The sequence below is a fragment of the Stenella coeruleoalba genome (genome assembly GCF_951394435.1).
Source record: "Stenella coeruleoalba genome assembly, chromosome: 1".
In the NCBI taxonomy this organism is placed as follows: Eukaryota; Metazoa; Chordata; class Mammalia; order Artiodactyla; family Delphinidae; genus Stenella; species Stenella coeruleoalba.
Genome location: NC_137169.1, coordinates 98,663,143 through 98,682,061, shown reverse-complemented (window position 1 = coordinate 98,682,061; position 18,919 = coordinate 98,663,143). Strand labels below are relative to the sequence as shown.

The 18,919-nt window shown below is 36.9% G+C and overlaps 1 protein-coding gene across 1 annotated transcript in view; it reads right to left on the bottom strand.

Moving 5' to 3' along the window:
- Window positions 1-63: 63 nt before the first annotated feature.
- The window catches only part of CAPZA1 (capping actin protein of muscle Z-line subunit alpha 1), a 49,132-nt gene continuing 30,276 nt past the window's right edge, over window positions 64-18,919 (bottom strand). The window contains exons 3-10 of the mRNA XM_079930301.1: window positions 18,040-18,091; window positions 16,815-16,878; window positions 12,089-12,295; window positions 10,121-10,200; window positions 9,126-9,204; window positions 6,634-6,705; window positions 3,987-4,049; window positions 64-3,279 (exon numbers count right to left, since the gene is read on the bottom strand). Of these exons, the coding sequence (XP_079786427.1) occupies window positions 3,139-3,279; window positions 3,987-4,049; window positions 6,634-6,705; window positions 9,126-9,204; window positions 10,121-10,200; window positions 12,089-12,295; window positions 16,815-16,878; window positions 18,040-18,091 (758 nt within the window). The 3' untranslated portion in view covers window positions 64-3,138. The remainder of the gene's footprint in view (window positions 3,280-3,986; window positions 4,050-6,633; window positions 6,706-9,125; window positions 9,205-10,120; window positions 10,201-12,088; window positions 12,296-16,814; window positions 16,879-18,039; window positions 18,092-18,919) is intronic.

Below are 18,919 nucleotides of genomic sequence, written 5' to 3'. Positions count from 1 at the left end.
GGACCAGCCAGTTTTGTTCTATATTTACCAGTCTTTCTTTCTTTCTTTGATTTCCCAAGTAGTAAGTAGCTTGGTAGTTCTATTTAAATTATGAATTTATAAACTGGCATTCAGATTGTATCAGTCTTTTGTGAGTTTGGAGAAAATGTGCCAAGGTTTGCTAAGTATCTCATGAATCTAGATGAGTTCTAGATTATAAAAAAGAACAGGCACAGCTTCCCTGGTGGCACAGTGGTTAAGAATCCACCTGCCAGTGCAGGGGATACGGGTTCGAGCCCTGGTCCGTGAAGATCCCACATGCCGTGGAGCAACTGAGCCCGTGGCGCCACAACTACTGAGCCTGCGCTCTAGAGCCTGCGAGCCACAACTACTGAAGGCCATGCACCCAGAGCCCATGCTCCAAAATGAGACAGGCCACCGCGATAAGCGGCCTGCATGCCGCAACTAGAGAAAGCCCGCGTGCAGCAACGAAGACCCAACGCAGCCAAAAATAAATAAATAAATAAATTTATTAAAAAAAAAAAAAAGAACAGGCACTACTAGAACTAGGCAACTAACAGAAGCACAACCATCCAGGCACAAATGAAGCAGTAATTTCAAAATTTCAGCAGTGTAATTTCAAAATTTCAAATATAGGAGTGAGGCCTCACAGAAAACTCCTCTCCCTCTGGCTGGGAAACTTTTGCCCTAGGATACCATAGGCTGATTTCAGCAGTGTGGTAAAATAGACACAATTCAAGCAAATTCTCTGCTGAAGGAGGTTAAGGAAATCAGGAGGTCTGTGTAGGACTTGGCAAGGAGAGTTGACCTCCAGTTATATAAGAAACCAAGGGCTTTAGATGGCCAAGAGATTAAGAGTCTTTACAAAAGTCTGTATGGACTAAGGAAATCTATGGGGCAGGCTGATGGGGTTAGTAAGTTAAAGGCAAAGGCCAGAATGCTTGAACCTGTACTACAAGTACATAGTGTAGTACACCTAAATGTCCCTCAAAGGGGTAGGAATTTGAACTGGCCTTGAATGGAAGGTGAAGCACTGAAATGCCTCTGGTTCCATTTTGGGAAACAGGACAGAAGCCTTTCCCACATGTCTGTAAGCAAGTTAAACTCATATGGAAAGGAAGCAGCATTTAAAGTTGATGTGAAATATTACTCAAGTTCACAGTGCAGGGATTCTTTCACTTCTACTTCCTACCTAGTAACTATAATTACTTGGGCCTTGTTTTCTGAGTGATAGGAAGAGAAGATAACTAGATTTTTCTTTTTGACAGAAATGGAAACCCTAAAACAAAGCCTTTGAAACACCAGTAGCCACTGAGTGTAAACCAGTATGATCCATAGAGAAATTGCTCAAACTTTAAAAAAGAAAAAAAGGGGGGTAGGACTTCTCTGGTGGTCCAGTGGTTAAGACTCCACGCTCCCCACTGTAGGGGGCATGGGTTCAATCCCTGGTCATGGAACTATGGTCCACATGGCATGTCTACCAAAAAAAAAAAAAAAAGAAAGCTGTTCTTTGCAAGTCTTTGGATAGTCACTGAATTTATAGTAGTTGAATGTAGAAAACAATTTCAGAAACCTTGAACATTCTCATCAAATAAGATCAGTTCCATATCTTACCTTGAGAACAAAGGCTGAAGAGACTGGCTCAAAAAGGAGAGACTCAGACAATTTAAGAACAAAACAGGTATATTTCTATTGGACTACCTGATACAGAGGATAGTGTGGTATGGATGGATAGTATGAATGACAAATAATACAAATATATTTTATTTGAAATAAACAAAAATGCTTACACAGCTCAATGGGTCACTTGGAAATAAACTCTTGCTTGACTGTATTACCAAGCAGAAACAAAGCTGAAACACAAACCCTTCTTTTGACATGTATTTGGAGGAAGACACTACTTGGTTTTTAAAAAACTGACCTTCCCTTAAGGCCTGGTCATAGAAGTGTAAACAATGTAAATGAATCCACCATTACCAGTTATATCATATCTATGTTACCTGTGTATTCTGAGATCACACCTTACCTGCCAATAAACTTGGGAAGGGTTGCTATATCACAGTTATATTTGAGTTGGCAGGCAGGACTGAGGAAGTAATTTGGAAAAAGTTTTACATCCTATTTAGAACAAATCACTAGTATTCCCTTAAATAACAGGTTACAATAGAAAGATACTGTCTGAACGTTGTCCTTCTCACTTTGGTTCATTTTTAGTTTTTGTTTGAGATTAACATAGTTGTTTGATTCATTCGCTTATAGTACAATTCTGCCACAAAGTATTAAAGCACAAGATACCTATTATTCCTTCAACATCTGCATTTTTTCAAGTTTTATACTCTACTATATCCCTAGTATGTCAGCAGTTTTTGAATATTAAAAAAATAATAATAAGTTGGTAAAACTCTTCTAAAACTGCACATGTCTACAACTATAATGGTACTAGATGAGAAGAAAACAGTGATGGAAGGGAAGAAAGCAAACACGTTCATTTGTAGGGAATGTGGTTCAAGTCTTTGGATTTAAAAACAACTTCCCCAGAGAAGCTGGCTATAATGGAACTTCCAGAAAACTTCCTTTGCCTCTAAAAAGGGTCTGAAAAACCCCAATCCAAATGTTTGAAACTATAGTTATGAGATGCTATAAATGATGATCAAAGCAACTGGAGGGAGAAGGATGAATGTGTCTTCCATTCAGCTGTAGTTTGTAGCATAGCCTCTTTAGCTGTTGGTTGATCAGTAAAAACCACTGAAGTACCAGAAGTGCTTTGAAGGACTGGGTAGAAAAGTACTGAACATATTACCTGTCTATGTCAGTGACAGGGCTTCATGGCTAGGAAAATTTTCTAAACAGTAAAATGACTCCAGGATAGATATCTCTCTCCATCATTAAATGTGGCAGAATTGAAAAAAAAAAAAAAAATTTACAAGTAGATATAGTGAAAACAGAAAATTACCAGGCAGAAAACACAAAAGAATCAAGACAATGCTATAGGTTCAACAGTATTCCATGAGGCTAGAAAACCTGTTAACTTTGAAAGCCCTAGCAAAATATCACTCTTGTTTATAAATCACTTATTTATCATATGACCACACATTGCATCCTTTCTTTCCATGTATTGAAGAATCCTACATTCAGCCTTTAAGCATTCTGCATTTCTTTGCCAATCTTGTAGCTGAGTATCTTGTTCCAGTCGATTTTGGTGCGGGTAACTGGAAGTTGCCGGCGCAAGGCCTTGAACGTGGTGTCTGACATTGTTTGATAGTTTTCACTAATTGCTGTCTGCAATAGATAATAGAAAATAAGTTGCTTGAACAGAAACCAGATATAGTCAAAGGACATGCTTGAGTCCCCAAAGGACATACAGGCTGTAAGATTTCTAGTGAGCATTTCTCCAATCTCTGAAGCAGGTTAAGAAGCCCACCTATATTATTTCTAAAACAAGGGCTATACAGGTATCCCCCGCTTTTCCAAAGTTTGCTTTATGTCACTTTGCTTTTACCAAAGCAAAAAGCAAAAACAGCGTTCAGCATTTGTTTTGCAGTGAGGCTGTTATAGGGGCAGGGTGCACCATGAGCAGTAACAGTGACCCCACCAAGCTCCTTCCTCAGGAATTACACTCAGCAGCTCAGCATCAAGCAAGCTGGAGCTGTGAACTGCATCTGTGAGCATCTGTGCTGTACCTCAATTATTTGTGCACCTGAAAGCAAGATGTGTTCTAAGGTAATTGCTTCTCTGCTTCATGCCATTTGGACTTAGGAAAGGTTTCACAGGAACGCTCTACTTTGGGATAGTAGGGGAAATCTGTAGTACCTTCCAATGCCAAAACCTTGATTGTAAGCAGAATGCAAGAAGGTCTGCAAAGTCTCACACTTACTAACACTGAGCAACATGTATATTTATGTTCAAAGGAGAGAGAAGTGTAACAAGATATGTTAAAAGCAAAATAAGGCATTAGACCTAGAAAAACCAGTTTCAAATCATCTTACCTGATACTCATTTTCTGCATGCTCTATAATTTTAATAAACTCCTTAGCAGTTTGGACTTCATTCTAATAGAGAGAGGAAAAGGGGGAAATAAGAATTTTAAAAATTCTTAAGCAGTGAATATAATTCAGTAAGCAGTGAATAAAAAAATACTAAAAAGTAACTCCATCTAAACTAACATTTGTATAACAATTTAGTTTTTCAACCTTTCCCATTCACATTATCTTCTTTGATTCTCACAACAACCCTGTGAAATAGATGTTATTATTACCACCTCCATTTTGCAGATGAGAAAACAGAATCCTCTTAAGTGACTTGACCAAAATTATACAGCCTTCGAATGATAAAGATGGGATCCAAATCCAGGTCCTCATCAAAAAACCCCACATTTCTTTCCAATCTACTACAGTATGCCCAAAAGACATCATGATGTCTTGAAATTTTTATGCCTTGAAAATATCTCTGGTTTAAGATGATATAAACGATGCCCTCAGACATATCAGTCATATATTCTAAGCTCAGAGGCTCCTCTAAGCCAATCAATCACATTTTGCTTTACAAGATTCGGGTACAAAATGAATTGAATCTCTCTCTTTCTTTCACAATTAAGTAAAACAGAATTAAAGAGGGTGAGATTTAATGCCCAGGGCAGCATCCCAAGATCCTTTCAAAGAGTCAAAACTACTTTCTATTCATAATAATACTAAGACATAGTTAATTGCCTTTTCCACTCTCACTCTCATGTATGTACAGTGTAGTTTCATAGAAGCTATGTAATGTGTGATGACTTCATTACTTTTTTTCTTTTTTTAAAATAAATCTATTTATTTATTTTTGGCTGCGTTGGGTCTTCATTGCTGTGCACGGGCTTTCTCTAGTTGTGGTGAGCAGGGGTACTCTGTTGCGGTGCATCGGCTTCTCACTGCGATGGCTTAGGCTCTAGGCACTTAGGCTTCAGTATTTGTGGCACTTAGGCTTCAGTAGTTGTGGCTCGCGGGCTCCAGAGTGCAGGCTCAGTAGTTGTGGCACATGGGCTTAGTTGCTCCAAGGCATGTGTGATCTTCCTGGACCAGGGCTCGAACCCGTGTCCCCTGCATTGGCAGGCGGATTCTTAACCACTGTGCCACCAGGGAAGTCCCGACTTCATTACTTTTTGAGGGCTAATGTGTGAAGCACATATGAGAATCCAGTTGTCTTTTATTAAGTCAGACATTACACACTGTGAAAATGTAAATCAATGACATTCTTTTCACTAATTTTTTTTAACTTGGAAAATTCAGCTGTTTATTGTGAAAGTGAAGGTTAACAAGTAATGGGTTTGTTATTGTTATTTTTGCTTTAGATTTTTCTTTTTTGACCATGCCACGTGGTGTGGCATGTGGGAACTTAATTCTCCAAAAAGGTATCAAACCCGCACCCCCTGCAGTGAAAGCACGGAGTCTTAACCACTGGACTGCCAGGGAGTCCCTGTTATTGTTATTTTTAAATTAATAAGTATTTTTAACATTTTTCGGTTTTAATTTCTACTAAGGTAGATAGATATAACACACATAAACAAAAGCTATTTGAGAGTGCTCAGTAACTTCTAGGAATATAAAGAAGTACTGTGAATGCACAAAAAATTATGTCCCTTCTTTCCAGGTATGGAACACAATACCGTTTGATTGAATATTCCTAAAAATGTTCGGTTTCTCTAATGATATGAATGTATGAATGATAACCCCTCTAAGGTTTAGTTTGGCAAACTTTCCTTCCTCCTGGTATTTATCAGTTGAAGATACTGCTGTTCTTTGAGCAAATCTCACAACTGAGAAAGAAAAAGAAGTCTGAATTCTCTAAAGCCATTATCACTATTCTCAAAGACTATGAACTAACATCAAGCAACCAACAAAACGGGCTGGTTACATACTAACAATTATAAGCTGCCCAAAACAAGGACCTACTGCTTAGCACAGGGAACTATACTCAGTATCTTAATAACCTATAATGGAAAAGAATCTAAAAAAAGAATATATATATACATACATACACATATATATATGTAACTGAATCACTTTGCTGTATACCTGAAACTAACACAACATTGTAAATCAACTATATTTCAATAAAAATTTAAAAATATAAAAAAGTAGAATCTTTTATAAAGTGCTTTAAAAAAAGGTAAAGGCTGCCAAAATCAAAGTAGTGAAAACAACCTAAATTTCTAGTGGCAGAATCAGTACTCAGGGGCCTCCATGGTGGTGCAGTGGTTAAGAATCTGCCTGCCAATGCAGGGGACACGGGTTCAAGCCCTGGCCCGGGAAGATTCTACATGCCGTGGAGCAACTAAGCCTGTGTGCTACAACTACTGAGCCTGTACTCTAGAACCTGCAAGCCACAACTGCTGAAGCCTGTGCACCTAGAGCTTGTGCTCCGCAACAAGAGAAGCCACTGCAAGGAGAAGCCCGTGCACCACAACACAGAGTAGCCCTGCTCACCGCAACTAGAGAAAGCCCACGCAGCAACAAAGACCCAACGCAGCCAAAAATAAAATAAATAAATTAAAAAAAAAAAAAGAAAAAGAAAGAATCAGTACTCAGGATCAAAGCTAATTTTTTTAAAACAAAAACAAGATGAAAGTGAGACAGACATTAAATATTCCACACTCACCGAAACAGTTACTGAGTCCTGTACATCTTTATGACTAACCAACTGAACATTACCATCTTCATAATAGTGAACCTGTGTGAGACAATGTTTGAGCAAGTTATGTAGGTCACATAGAAACTTACTGCTTAGAGCACAAATCCATGCTTTCAGCCATCCCCAAACTTATCAAGTCTGAGCAAATAATTAGTATGACCAATGGTAATTTACAATGGTGGTTAAAATTCACAGAAGACTTAAATTTAAGAATTCTCTTTCCTTAGCAGGGAAAACTCATTATTAATTAATGAACAACATTACTATGGGCTTGTTGCTTTCCAGACACTGTGCTACGCACTGTGAATACAAAGATCTTAAATAAGATTTCACTCTTAAAAATATTAAAATAAAATCAATTAATGTTAGTTTTTCTCTGTGAAAACCAAGAAATTTTAATGGATCCTAATCCTTTACGCATCTCTCCATATATACCATCATCGTTTTTGGTTAAGTAGATCTGACCAAGTGCAGGAAAAGCTTGATTGAGGGTTAAAGACAGGACTGAAAAATAAATATTCTACTGGTAAATCAGGCTACAAAAATAAGTAAGGCAAAAGCAGTCCTGAAAAAAAGTACGGCAAAGTGGGGTACTACAATTATGAGAACAATTAGCAAGAAGGAGGATTACCCAAGAGACAGACTAACCATTCAACTAGATGTAAGGCTCAGGAAGTTTCAGCAATTTACAAGATAGGTTCAGTCACAGTCACCAAAAGTAACAAAACCTTTCCTAGGTTTCATCTGCTAATAAAAATTTCAACATGACTATCATCAATGTAAATCCTCAGAAATTGTTGCCTTCCCAGAGCTATCCTTTTGCTTATAGAATAACCAAAGGTTTAAATATCTTAATGACATTTCCAAATAACTCTCACTCTGATTTTTAAAAGATATGTAAATGAAGTAAGCTTTCCCCCAAAGTGATCAGCCAGTCTGGGGTAAGTTATAAATGAGGTCTGGGTACTGGGCCCTGTTGTAAAAGTCTTATCAGAAACCTCTGTGATGTGCGCTCTTAATTTATAGGTTTGCCTTGGCAAAGCTGAAACACAAGTAACTTATTTCCTTCTAGGAGGAAAATAAATTTCCTTGCATAAATTTATAGTAAGCTGCCAGGTTAATACTGATGCCACAGTTACAAGAGGTCTAGAGCATAGACATAGTCAACAGGTATAGAACAATATATTTTCTTCGGTTGGGCTCCCCCAGAAGCCGACCCTGGGATAAAGATTTGTGAGATAAAGTTTATTTCGGAGGTAATCTCAGGAAGCACTAGTAAGGACTAAGGAAATGAGACAGAAAAGGCAAGGAAGTGTTCTAGGTGCATTAAGGAACACATTACAGCTGCGGGCACTGGACTCTGGAAGACTATGCAGAACATGCTTTAGAGCTGTCCCACCTGAGGGGTGAAGAAGCTGGCATATTTACCCACCAGCTTTTGAATGGCACTAAGGGCTGTGCCAGAGCTATGAATGTAATACTTCCAGTTTGCCTCATCTGAGTTGGGAATGCTCCTAAAGCTAGGAAAAGCTCCCAGGAAGAGAGGTGCAGCTACTTGTAGCAGGAAGTAATCAGTACGTACGAAAAAAGTGGTTACAGATGACATCTCCTATGTATATTTCGATTAAATTATACCATTTCAGAAGGCAACTCTTGCTAATTGTTATTAAAGCAAGACTTAACCACAATACAATAGAGGTAAAATTAGGTACTGATCTTCTTAGATATCATTAACTGTTTAATCTGACTTCAGAGTTAGTTGGGCTTAAGAATTAAATCACCATGAATTTTGAAAGTCAAACCTGTTAGGATATCAGAAGACTTCAATCCAGATAGGCATCAAATGAGTTAATAAGCTCCTTATTCACCTGCCTGTCTGTTCTGACACCAGCATTAGAAATCTACTCTGCTTGGTTTATCACACTTGGCCATTCTCTCTAGTTCCTCTGTTTTATTTACTTGGTTTAAAACCTCCTGTCATTACTGTAAAATAAATAAATAAAATAGAACAACAAGTCCATTCATGTAGCTTTCTTCAGAGCTAAGACTTAACCTTAAGTATATGTATATGTACACATTTAAACAAGATACATAAAAGACTCTAAGTAAGTTCCAGTAACTGCTATATAGTCACTTCTTAATAATCACTTATTTTCTTCTTTCGTAGAACTGCTGCTTGATAATTCCTGGAAAAATCTTAGGTTATCTTTGAAAGAGAAAAATAACAAGCAAGCAGTACACTTCACATGACTATCCTTTATCAACCCAGAATAGCTCTGTTTAACTACAGTACTTCCCTAGGAAGGAGGCTTCAACTTCTATTTGTATTTACCATTGATCTCCTTTTGCATCTACATAGAGCTGTTCCTTATTTCTAATGTCAGAACAAATATCAACTTGCATGTTTGTTTTAAAGATGTGATGTTTTAACATGGCCTATTAACATATTGGGATCTCACCTGAATCTTAAGTACTCCAACCACCTGGGCTGTAGATGGTGTGATGGTAAACTTCCATTCTGATCTCCAACGACCATTCCTATTAAAACACACAACAGTGTAGAATTAACAATAAGAAGAGGTGATTTGCCAAAAAGAAACAAGTCATTTCCAGTTTGACAAATCCAGGGCTCTATCCACTCAAATGTAAGTTTGTATCCAACTGGCCTAATCATAAGCCTTTTCTAAGTTATTCTGACTTTCACCTTTCATTTTTTATCTTGGAGTAGAAAACCATGCCTGTTCTGCTCATGAGAGGCTTTTGCACAAACAAATGGATGGGCCACTGAGTTATGCAGTAACTCAAGTATTATTAAACAAACTCAAGTAAAACTCACACTTCCCACTGGGTACTTTATTAATCACTTATTCTCACTCAATATAAGAGTAATATTTGAAAGATAAATTATAAAATCTTAGAAGAAATCTAAATGATCACATCCAAGTCCCTCATTCTGCAGTAGGGAACTGAAACCTCTAAGTCAGATAACTTATCGCAAGCTAGTTAGATTAAAAACCAAGTCTCGGGCTTCCCTGGTGGCACAGTGGTTAAGAATCCGCCTGCCAATGCAGGGCACACCGGTTCGAGCCCTGGTCCAGGAAGATCCCACATGCCTCGGAGCAACTAAGCCCGTGCACCACAACTACTGAGCCTGCGCTCTAGAGCCCGCGAGCCACAGCTACCGAGACTGCACACAACTACTGAAGTCCCCACGCCTACAGCCCGTGCTCCGCAACAAGAGAGGCCACTGCAATGAGAAGCCCGTGTGCTACAACAAAGAGTAGCCCCGCTCGCCGCAACTACAGGAAGCCCGTGTGCAGCAACAAAAACCCAACACAGCCAAAAATAAAAAAAATAAATTTATAAAAAATAAAAAAACAAGTCTCAACTGCTGGTTTGGTTTCTTTCCTGTATAAATTAGATTAAAAAAAGAAGAGAACATTTACTTTCTTACCAGAAGTTTTTAGGCTGAAACTGGTGGCTTTCAATACATGCAATAATGGTCTGTTGCCCATCTATAGTTTTAGCATAAACCTATTGTTAAAAAAAAAAAGTTAGATTCTTGAAAACATATTTAAGCAACAAACACTATACAAAAGCAGTGTGCTAAATCCTTGGGGGAGATGAAGAGTCAAACAGGGTAAGCTTACAACTCAGAGAGTTCATGGAATATGAACACAAACCACATGTTAAGTTCTAGAGAAGAGAGTGGTACAATGAATACAGAAGGAAATACTGCTTTAGGTTTAGGGTACAAGAGAGGTACCAGTTGGAATGGGCCTTACAAGACAGATGAGATTCTGGTAAGTAGAGACTGAGAATAAAGATGAGTAGGCAGTTCAGGGAGGAAACGGGGGTGCTGGTCCAGTGAATGACTCAATGGTAATTAGTTCTGTCAGGTTAGAGGGTGTGTGTGAAGTGGAACTGTGGAAGATAACATAGGATGGTAGATTTAGGCCATGTAGTAGTAGATGTAAGGTAAGAAGACTGGACTTTATTCTACAGGCAACGGACAGAAACCAAAACAACATGACCATAACTATTTGGGGATAATAATCAATATTGGTGTACAGAGTAAAATGGGAGAAAAGTTGAAAGTTAGGCTACAGAATTAATCTAGGCAGTAAAATAGGGTAGTGTCAATGGGCATAAGGATGCAGAAGCACAGTCAAAAGTCTGGCAACATATAGCAAGTGAAGGGCAAGAGAAAGGAAGGGGCCAAAGTACTTGCATGCTTGGGTGACTAGAAAGACAGTGGTGTCATTAACAAATTAGAAAATTCAGATGGAAATGTCCAGCTAGAAGTTAGAAATACCAACTGTTCCTTAGTGTAGGAGAGGTGAACAAAAATGTGATCACCAAGGAAAAGAAAAAAACAAAAGGCTTTATAGTCCACAAAGTGTTTTTATATTTATTTTCCTTTTGCTCTAATAAATATAGTGAAACACACTGTTATTATCTATAGATGATAAAGGTGAAGTTCACAGAGCTTCTTGTCCAAGGTCATTCAGAAAGTGGTTAAGGTAGAACCCAAACCCATTGCTTTTCTGACACAATATTCTGTAACTTCCCCTACACTAAATAAACTATGAGTTTTTGAGAGAGAGAAATACAGCAATGGGGAATGCCTACATTTACAAAAGTAGGGGAGAGGTAAAGAAATAAGCAGAGACAGAGTAAGAATAATTAGAGGGTACTGACATAGCAGCCTAAGAAAAGATAATTTCTAGAAGTAGCTGGTTGGCCTCAGTGTGAAATGCCATACAAAAGTCAAGGACCAAGAAAAGGACACTGGGTCAGGCAATTCAGGAATCATTAGTAACCTCAGAGAGCAGTTTTTGTAGAGTAGGGACTGAAGCCAAAATTCATAGGGTTAAGAAGTGGATAAGTAATGAGGAGGGCACTAGTAGGAGCAGAATGCTCCATGGTTTGGTTGTATAGCAGAGAGAGAGAGATGAGGGAAGGGAGAAGTAGAGGAGAGGAAGGAGGGGCAAGGTGGAAGGAGAAGAGAAGTAACTTACAGGAATTACTATCTTAACTGAAGAAATGTCCTCCCTCACCCCATACCCAACCCACTTAAGGACAGGAGAAACAAAAATATTTCTAGGTAGGGCTTCCCTGCTGGCGCAGTGGTTGGGAGTCCGCCTGCCGATGCAGGGGACATGGGTTTATGCCCCGGTCCGGGAGGATCCCACGTGCCGCGGAGCGGCTGGGCCCGTGAGCCATGGCCGCTGAACCTGCACGTCCGGAGCCTGTGCTCCGCAACGGGAGAGGCCACAACAGTGAGAGGCCCATGTACCGCAAAAAAAAAAAAAAGAAAAAAAAAAAAAAGAAGATATGTTGTGGCTGGCCAAAGCCTCCAAATGATAAGGTAAATATAAGAAAAACAACACTCTAATAATGAAGCAGGCAGATACTTAACAGTACAGAAGCCGTTGGAATAATGATCTTTCACATAGGCCCTTAAAGCACTGTCACAGGATTCTCTCCAAGACTTCAGACCTCCATCTACTTCCTCTGGCTGGGGGTCACTTGCTTCTTTCCGTAAGTGATCAAACTTAAAGGAAATTTTGTTTCTTGGATCTAAAAATCTGCTATTACCCAGGTCACCGTGTTCTGTAATTAAGACCTTCCAAAGAATAATTACAAAAATAAGTAACTCTGTAAAAAAAGACAGTTCTTCTTGTCACATTTTACAAAACAAACAAATACAATTCTGGAGACGATTAACTTTTCATTTAGTCAGATTTCTCTTTCATAATCGATTTTTCAATCAATTCATATTTTTATTTTTATAAAAATATTATGTTTTGGGGTAAGTCAACTCTAAACTGCAACATTTCTCCCATTCTAACAATACCCTTCATTTCTTGGTTTCTGTTTAATATACAACCTATGTACATACATATAACTGTAATAACTTATATGTACACTTTTGTATTCCTTTTTCACATATTTCATGAACTTCTTCCAGTCATTACACTTAGCATTTAAAATAGGTGATACAATAAATCACATGGTTCAAAAATGAAAAATACTATATAAAGTAAAATCTTTTTCTCACCTTTATCTCCCATTCACCAAATTCCCAACATATAGCCCCTTTCCGCACAAAGGTAACTGATTTTATTAATTTAGAGCAAGAATTGTCTTTGGCAAGCTATGCATGAGGTGGCATTTGTTTCTGTAAATAAAGTTTTGTTGAACACAGCCCCACTTGTTTGTTTTTGTATGGTCTATGGCTGCTTTCCTGCTACAATAGCAGAGCTGAGTAGTCAAGGCTGACTCTTTGTCCCAATATTTACTATCAGATAATATTTACTATCGGACCCTTTACAGAAAAAATTTGCCAATTTCCAATTTTGATTATTCTTTGTTTCTTTTAACAAATAGAATTTAATATTCTAATTCTCCACCCCTTTCTTTTACACAAAAACTAGAATACTATAGTGTACTTTTTCTTTCTTTTTAATTCTGACATATCTAGATGATCTTTCCATAGTAGTGCTTAGAGAACTTCCTTGTTTATTATAGCCAGGTATGACTCTATTGTACAGGTGTACAAAAATTTATTCAACCAGTCCCCTATTAATGGATAGTTTGGGTAGTTTCTAATCTTTTGCTGTTATGAACAATACTCCAGTGAATGTCCTTGTATGTTCGTTATGTACAAATTACGTACATGTGCCAAGCACACCTGTGGGATAAATTCCCTGAAGCAGGACAGTTGGGTCAAGGGTAAATGCATTCATAATTTTGATAGAGATCGACAAACTGCCATCAAAGGATGTTGTACCAAGGTACAAGCCCATTTCTTCTCACCTTAAAAGAAAAGTCATTTATATTTCCACTTTGGTGAACTATGTGTACCTAACTTTTGCCCACTTTTCTACGGAGTCTTTGGTGTTTTTCTAGTTGAACTCCAGGGAGATTATCCTTTTGCATGTGTTTTGAGATCCACATATTTTCCCCTAACTTGCCATTTGTCTTTTGACACAGTTACCATTTAAAATTAACTATATATGATCTCATTATATGTATATCTCATTATACATACCATAGTATACTTAATCATTTCTGAATTGAAGGAGCTTTAAGCTAGTTACAGTTTCTACCATTGAAAGCCACTATAAGTTCTACCATAAATAAAGTCTTCTCTTCTCCTTAAAAAGAATTCTTTGGAAAGAATTCTTACTTTTGAGATTTCTGTCCTTATCATCAGACTATCTTTAAAAACCTTGTTTATAATGACAGGAAAAATACATAAAACTATTTCCTTAGTCTTACCTTCATAAAGCTTTCTCATTATAATTTTGTAACTTCTGTAACTACAAGGTGAATATATTCACATTAAAATTTTAATTTGTACTTCCTTAATTACTATTAGTAGGTGATCTAACACTTTTCATGTTTGCTCTGTATTCTCCAATTGGGTACAGTTGGTTCATGTCTGTTGCTCATTTATCCACTGAACTCTTGGCATCACCCTTAGGTATTTGAATAACCTTTTTATTATGTTTGAGGTACATATTTTCTCCTTTTTAAATCTTATTTTTAAAATCTTTTTATTTTGCAGAAGTCACTTTCTTTGATAAACTTTTCTAATGTTTCATCATTATTCAAGTTATGAATCTCTTTCCATTTCCTACTAAATTTTTATGTTTAAAAAATAGTTGGGCTTCCTTGGTGGCGCAGTGGTTGAGAGTCCGCCTGCCGATGCAGGGGACACGGGTTCGTGCCCCGGTCCGGGAAGATCCCACATGCCGTGGAGCGGCTGGGCCCGTGAGCCATGGCCGCTGAGCCTGCGTGTCCAGAGCCTGTGCTCCGTAACGGGAGAGGCCACAGCAGTGAGAGGCCCGCATACAGCAAAAAAATATATATATAGTTAACCTTTAAACTATACTTGGAATTAATCTAGGTATACAGTTGGCTTTGAAAATCAAAATTAGATCAAACATACATTTTAACAATTATTTCCTTTTCCCTTCTATTTTATGTTACTTAGTTTAAGGCTCTACTGTCATTGCTTTATGTCTTTATGTTTGCTAGCATTAGTCTTCCTTCATTGTTGTTCTTGATCAGAAAAATCCTGTATGGTCTATTACAACTGTCATTAGGAATTGTATGGAATCTATTTGAAAAAGCTTCACATATTATTTATATTTCTAAATCGGATAAACTTTCCATATTATTTATATTCCTTATTCAGAAATGTGGCATTTACATCTATTTAATTTTCCATTCATTTCTCTGATTAAAATGTGTGTGTGGGTGGGTATATATGAACTGTGTGACAGACTCTTGCTTGTTTCCTATCCAATATCCATTCTCTCCCTTTTCCTTACTAATAGAACCTCAAAGGTTTTCAAGAAGGCAATATGTCCAACTAAAGAGACAACACTTCTCAGCTAGGAATGATAAAGTGATATGCATTCTGGCAACAATTTATCAGTGGAAGGTGCTTCTGGAACAGCCAATAGCACCTCTTGCACCTTCCTCCTTCCTTCCTGGAACATGCATTCAGTGCCCAGAGATGGATCAGCTATCTTGAGAACATGATAATGAAAACCATACATAAGGATGGCACAACAGAGAGCTAGAAGCAACTTGCATCTCTGATGATATGGAACTGCCATAACATCCCAAAATATTACCTCTGGACTTCTTATGTGACAAAAATAGTCTCTATTTAGTTAACCCACTGTAGTTGATTTTCTATTATATGCAGTGATGGCATCTACTTTAATAACTCAAACATCTTTCCATATTTTCCTTTTATGTCTAGGTAATGTGTTGTTGTTGTGGCTAAGAATGTGAACTCCTTTTGACGATATTTTTAAGCTGGCTACCGCATGTATATGGGAATGTTCTTATATCATATATCTGGACACAGACCTTATTATTTCAATAATTCTGCTGTATTAGTGAAGTATACAATATCAACTGTAAGCAATATTTATCATTTATTTTTCAGTGTTTTTTTGTCTTTTATACTTATAATTAATCTAGTTCCATTGAGAAAATAAAGATAAGCACAAATATAAACTAAAACAAACAAAAAACAACAAACAAAACATATTACGGTAATCCTGTAATCCCAACATAGGGAGTTAACATTTTGGTGTATATTTTCCCACATTTCCATTTCTATGCACATCTATATACTACTTTATTTCTGAGTCTAAAGATGCATACATTCCCCTCATGATTTAACATCTCATAAAATGGGATACATCTTAAACTTGACAGCATCTTAGGACTGTGTCATAGTTTAACTGACAGTATTTTCTCTTTCTTAGTGGCATATAAAGTAAGATGTACCTTTCACAGAATTTAAGATGCAGATTAGTATAACTGTTCATTTAAATATCTATTTAAAAATAAACTAGCATAATGCTACATATTGCTTTATGTTTTAGCTTAATATATCATGAACATATTCCCAGTTCAATATTTCTATCAGTTTTCAATGGTTACATAGGATTTTGGCCTACAGATATTTTATTTATTTTATTAAAAATTTTTTTTAACATCTTTATTGGAGTATAATTGCTTTATAGATATTTAATTTAACGCTGGACATTTAGATTGTTCCCAATTTTTCATTATCATAAACCTTGCTTCAAATAATCTTTTTACACATTTATATACTTATTTCCCTAGGATAAATTCTATGGACTTGTGGGTTCAAAGGGGGTTCAGACTTTTAAAAGGCATTTGCTATTTGGTGCCATATTGCCTTTGAAGTGTACATTAATGAATTTGTAAAGCCCTTTCATATAATGTTAATAACTGCGGTAAAAATGGGAATATGTATTTGCTTTGTTCCTGTACTGGAACAGGAATTCTTGTTTTCCTGTTAAATATAATGTCTCCTGTTATTCTTACCAAGGAGAATTAGAGACAGCTGGAAAACTTGTGTAAAACTCAATTCCTTTTACTTTTACTGTTCTTGTTAGGGACAGCTCTCTCTTCAAAGAAACTCCTAGTATTTTCAGAGGGAGGAAGAATTTCCTAATATGTAGAATACCTACAAAAGCTAAGAATACTAAGACATGAATTTATTCAGCATCTTATCTTCAGACATCTGTTTTATAGTATTTCTACTACTTTCCAGGCACAGTCTATCTAATAGAAACAACTATTACCTGATCTTCATATCCTTCTATCTTCACAGGTGTGAACTGATCCATGTTATACTGGGCAAATGCACTGTTTTTTTTTTTTTTTAAAGGGAGAAGAAGGAGAGAAAAGAATTATATATAAATAAATATAAAAGATAGTTCAGGGAATTCCCTGGCAGTCCAGTGGTTAGGACTGCACACTTCCACTGCAGGGGGCCGGGTTCCATCCCTGGTTGGGGAACTACTATCCTATATGCCATGTGGCACAGCCAAAATAAAGAAGAAAAAGGTAGTTCACAGAACAGTGAAAGAGAATGTATAATTGCGATATCGTTCATTATGGCAATTATAGTGATGCTGTGCAAATTTTAGGTTTGTAGGATCTGGTCCGAAAATGAGTTCTGAAAAAGCAGTATGGACAGGGCAGAAGACTTTCCCAGGCAGCAATTCTTAAAACATTTTCTACAGTTAAAATCTAAACCAATTATGTATCACACCAAATGCCTTAATAATAATTATTTGTTGCTCTGCATCAAAATCCTTGTTCCATCTCCCCACCCCACACTTGCCCAGTCATTATCCAATTCTGACAGAGGAACTCTGGGCCAGTTGGATAGACAGTAACTGAAAGACTACTTTGTATTGAAGAATAAAGAACAGTAGTGATAAAGCCAGAGAACAGGGGCCCTAGAAAGCTAGATAGTATTTAGATTTGAAGAAGACAAGAAAACCAACCAACCAACCAACCACCAATCTAATGTTTTTGAGGACAAGGACAAAATGAAAATGATATTCTAGAAATATTAGTTAGCCTGACAGTGATAAGGAGCCAATGATTGGGTAGAATAATAATGCAATTATTCTATGGTTAACTCTATTAAGGTACGTTCTGAATATCTGCTATTTTTTTGCAATTTGAGAAACATTATCACTCCTCAATAGCAGCCTAATCTTTCTATAACTGGCAGTTATAAAAAAATTCAGCCTGAACTAAAAGAACTAAACCTGCTTTAACAGGGAAAATCTAGGCAAAAATAAAAATAAGACCATATAAAATAAACTTTAAGGAAGTAAACAACATTTTGGGGGAACATGTTTTCTCCAAGGGGAAAAAAAAAACCTAAAATCATTAAAAACCAACTGCTTTATTTTGAGGTATTTTAAACTTAGTTTTCAGGTACTAGTTTACTATCAACATAGTTTACCCAATATTAGAATAACAAGTAAGTGGACTTAGAAAGATACTTACTGTGCTGCCCCTTCCCTGAGGAGATTGTCATTATTAAGTAGTAGCCGGACATCTGAGGAGGCAAACAACGTTAAAGATGTTAAAATTCAAATGTTCAGTAGAAGACACACTTGGAGAAATTTTAGCGGATTTCTAGATTAGATTTTTAGAAAACCAGGCTTTGCAAGATTAGTCTTTGGATGTACTGCATATGTAGAAATTCTAAAAATGTACACAAACAGATGCTAATATTCACAGATTTACACAGAATTATTTGTGGTATAATAATCCAACAATAAATTCTCAAGGAATTTCATAGCAAATGAAAAACATGGTTTACAGAAGGTTACAGTTAGGACTACTTATTTGTATCTAAAGAATCCTTTTAAAACAGATTAAGAATTGTAGGCTTTTCTGTAACACCAGACCAAGAAAGCTGGGCACAATTCAGTCAGTGGCAGTGAAATTACTGAACATATTTTTCTTTAGAGAATCTAATGTGGGGCCTACAATCTTTTTAAAAAGCTGTATGTCAAGAGTCTAGTCACTTTTCTTTTGGAAGAGGTGTGTCCTTGTTACTAAGAAACTACCAAGCATTAACTCCAAGAGAGAAGGCTGATTATAAGCCAAAGGCAAATGACTCTTAGAGCTTCTGAAAGAAGGGGCTGGCAGAGGCCAACGTGTAGCATGCCATTAAAAACCAGCCATCATGTCATAAGTAGCTTGCCAACTCAATCTAATGCTTTGGTATCAATTACTCTCATGATAATCCTATAAACTACATTCAGTTGTCAGAAATACAACAATGTACTTCTAACTACAAAGACCACTAATTTTTGTTAAGTCAAGGATTTATCTGAGCTAATCAGCTGGATAAAGTTCAAGTCGTAGGAGTATTTCT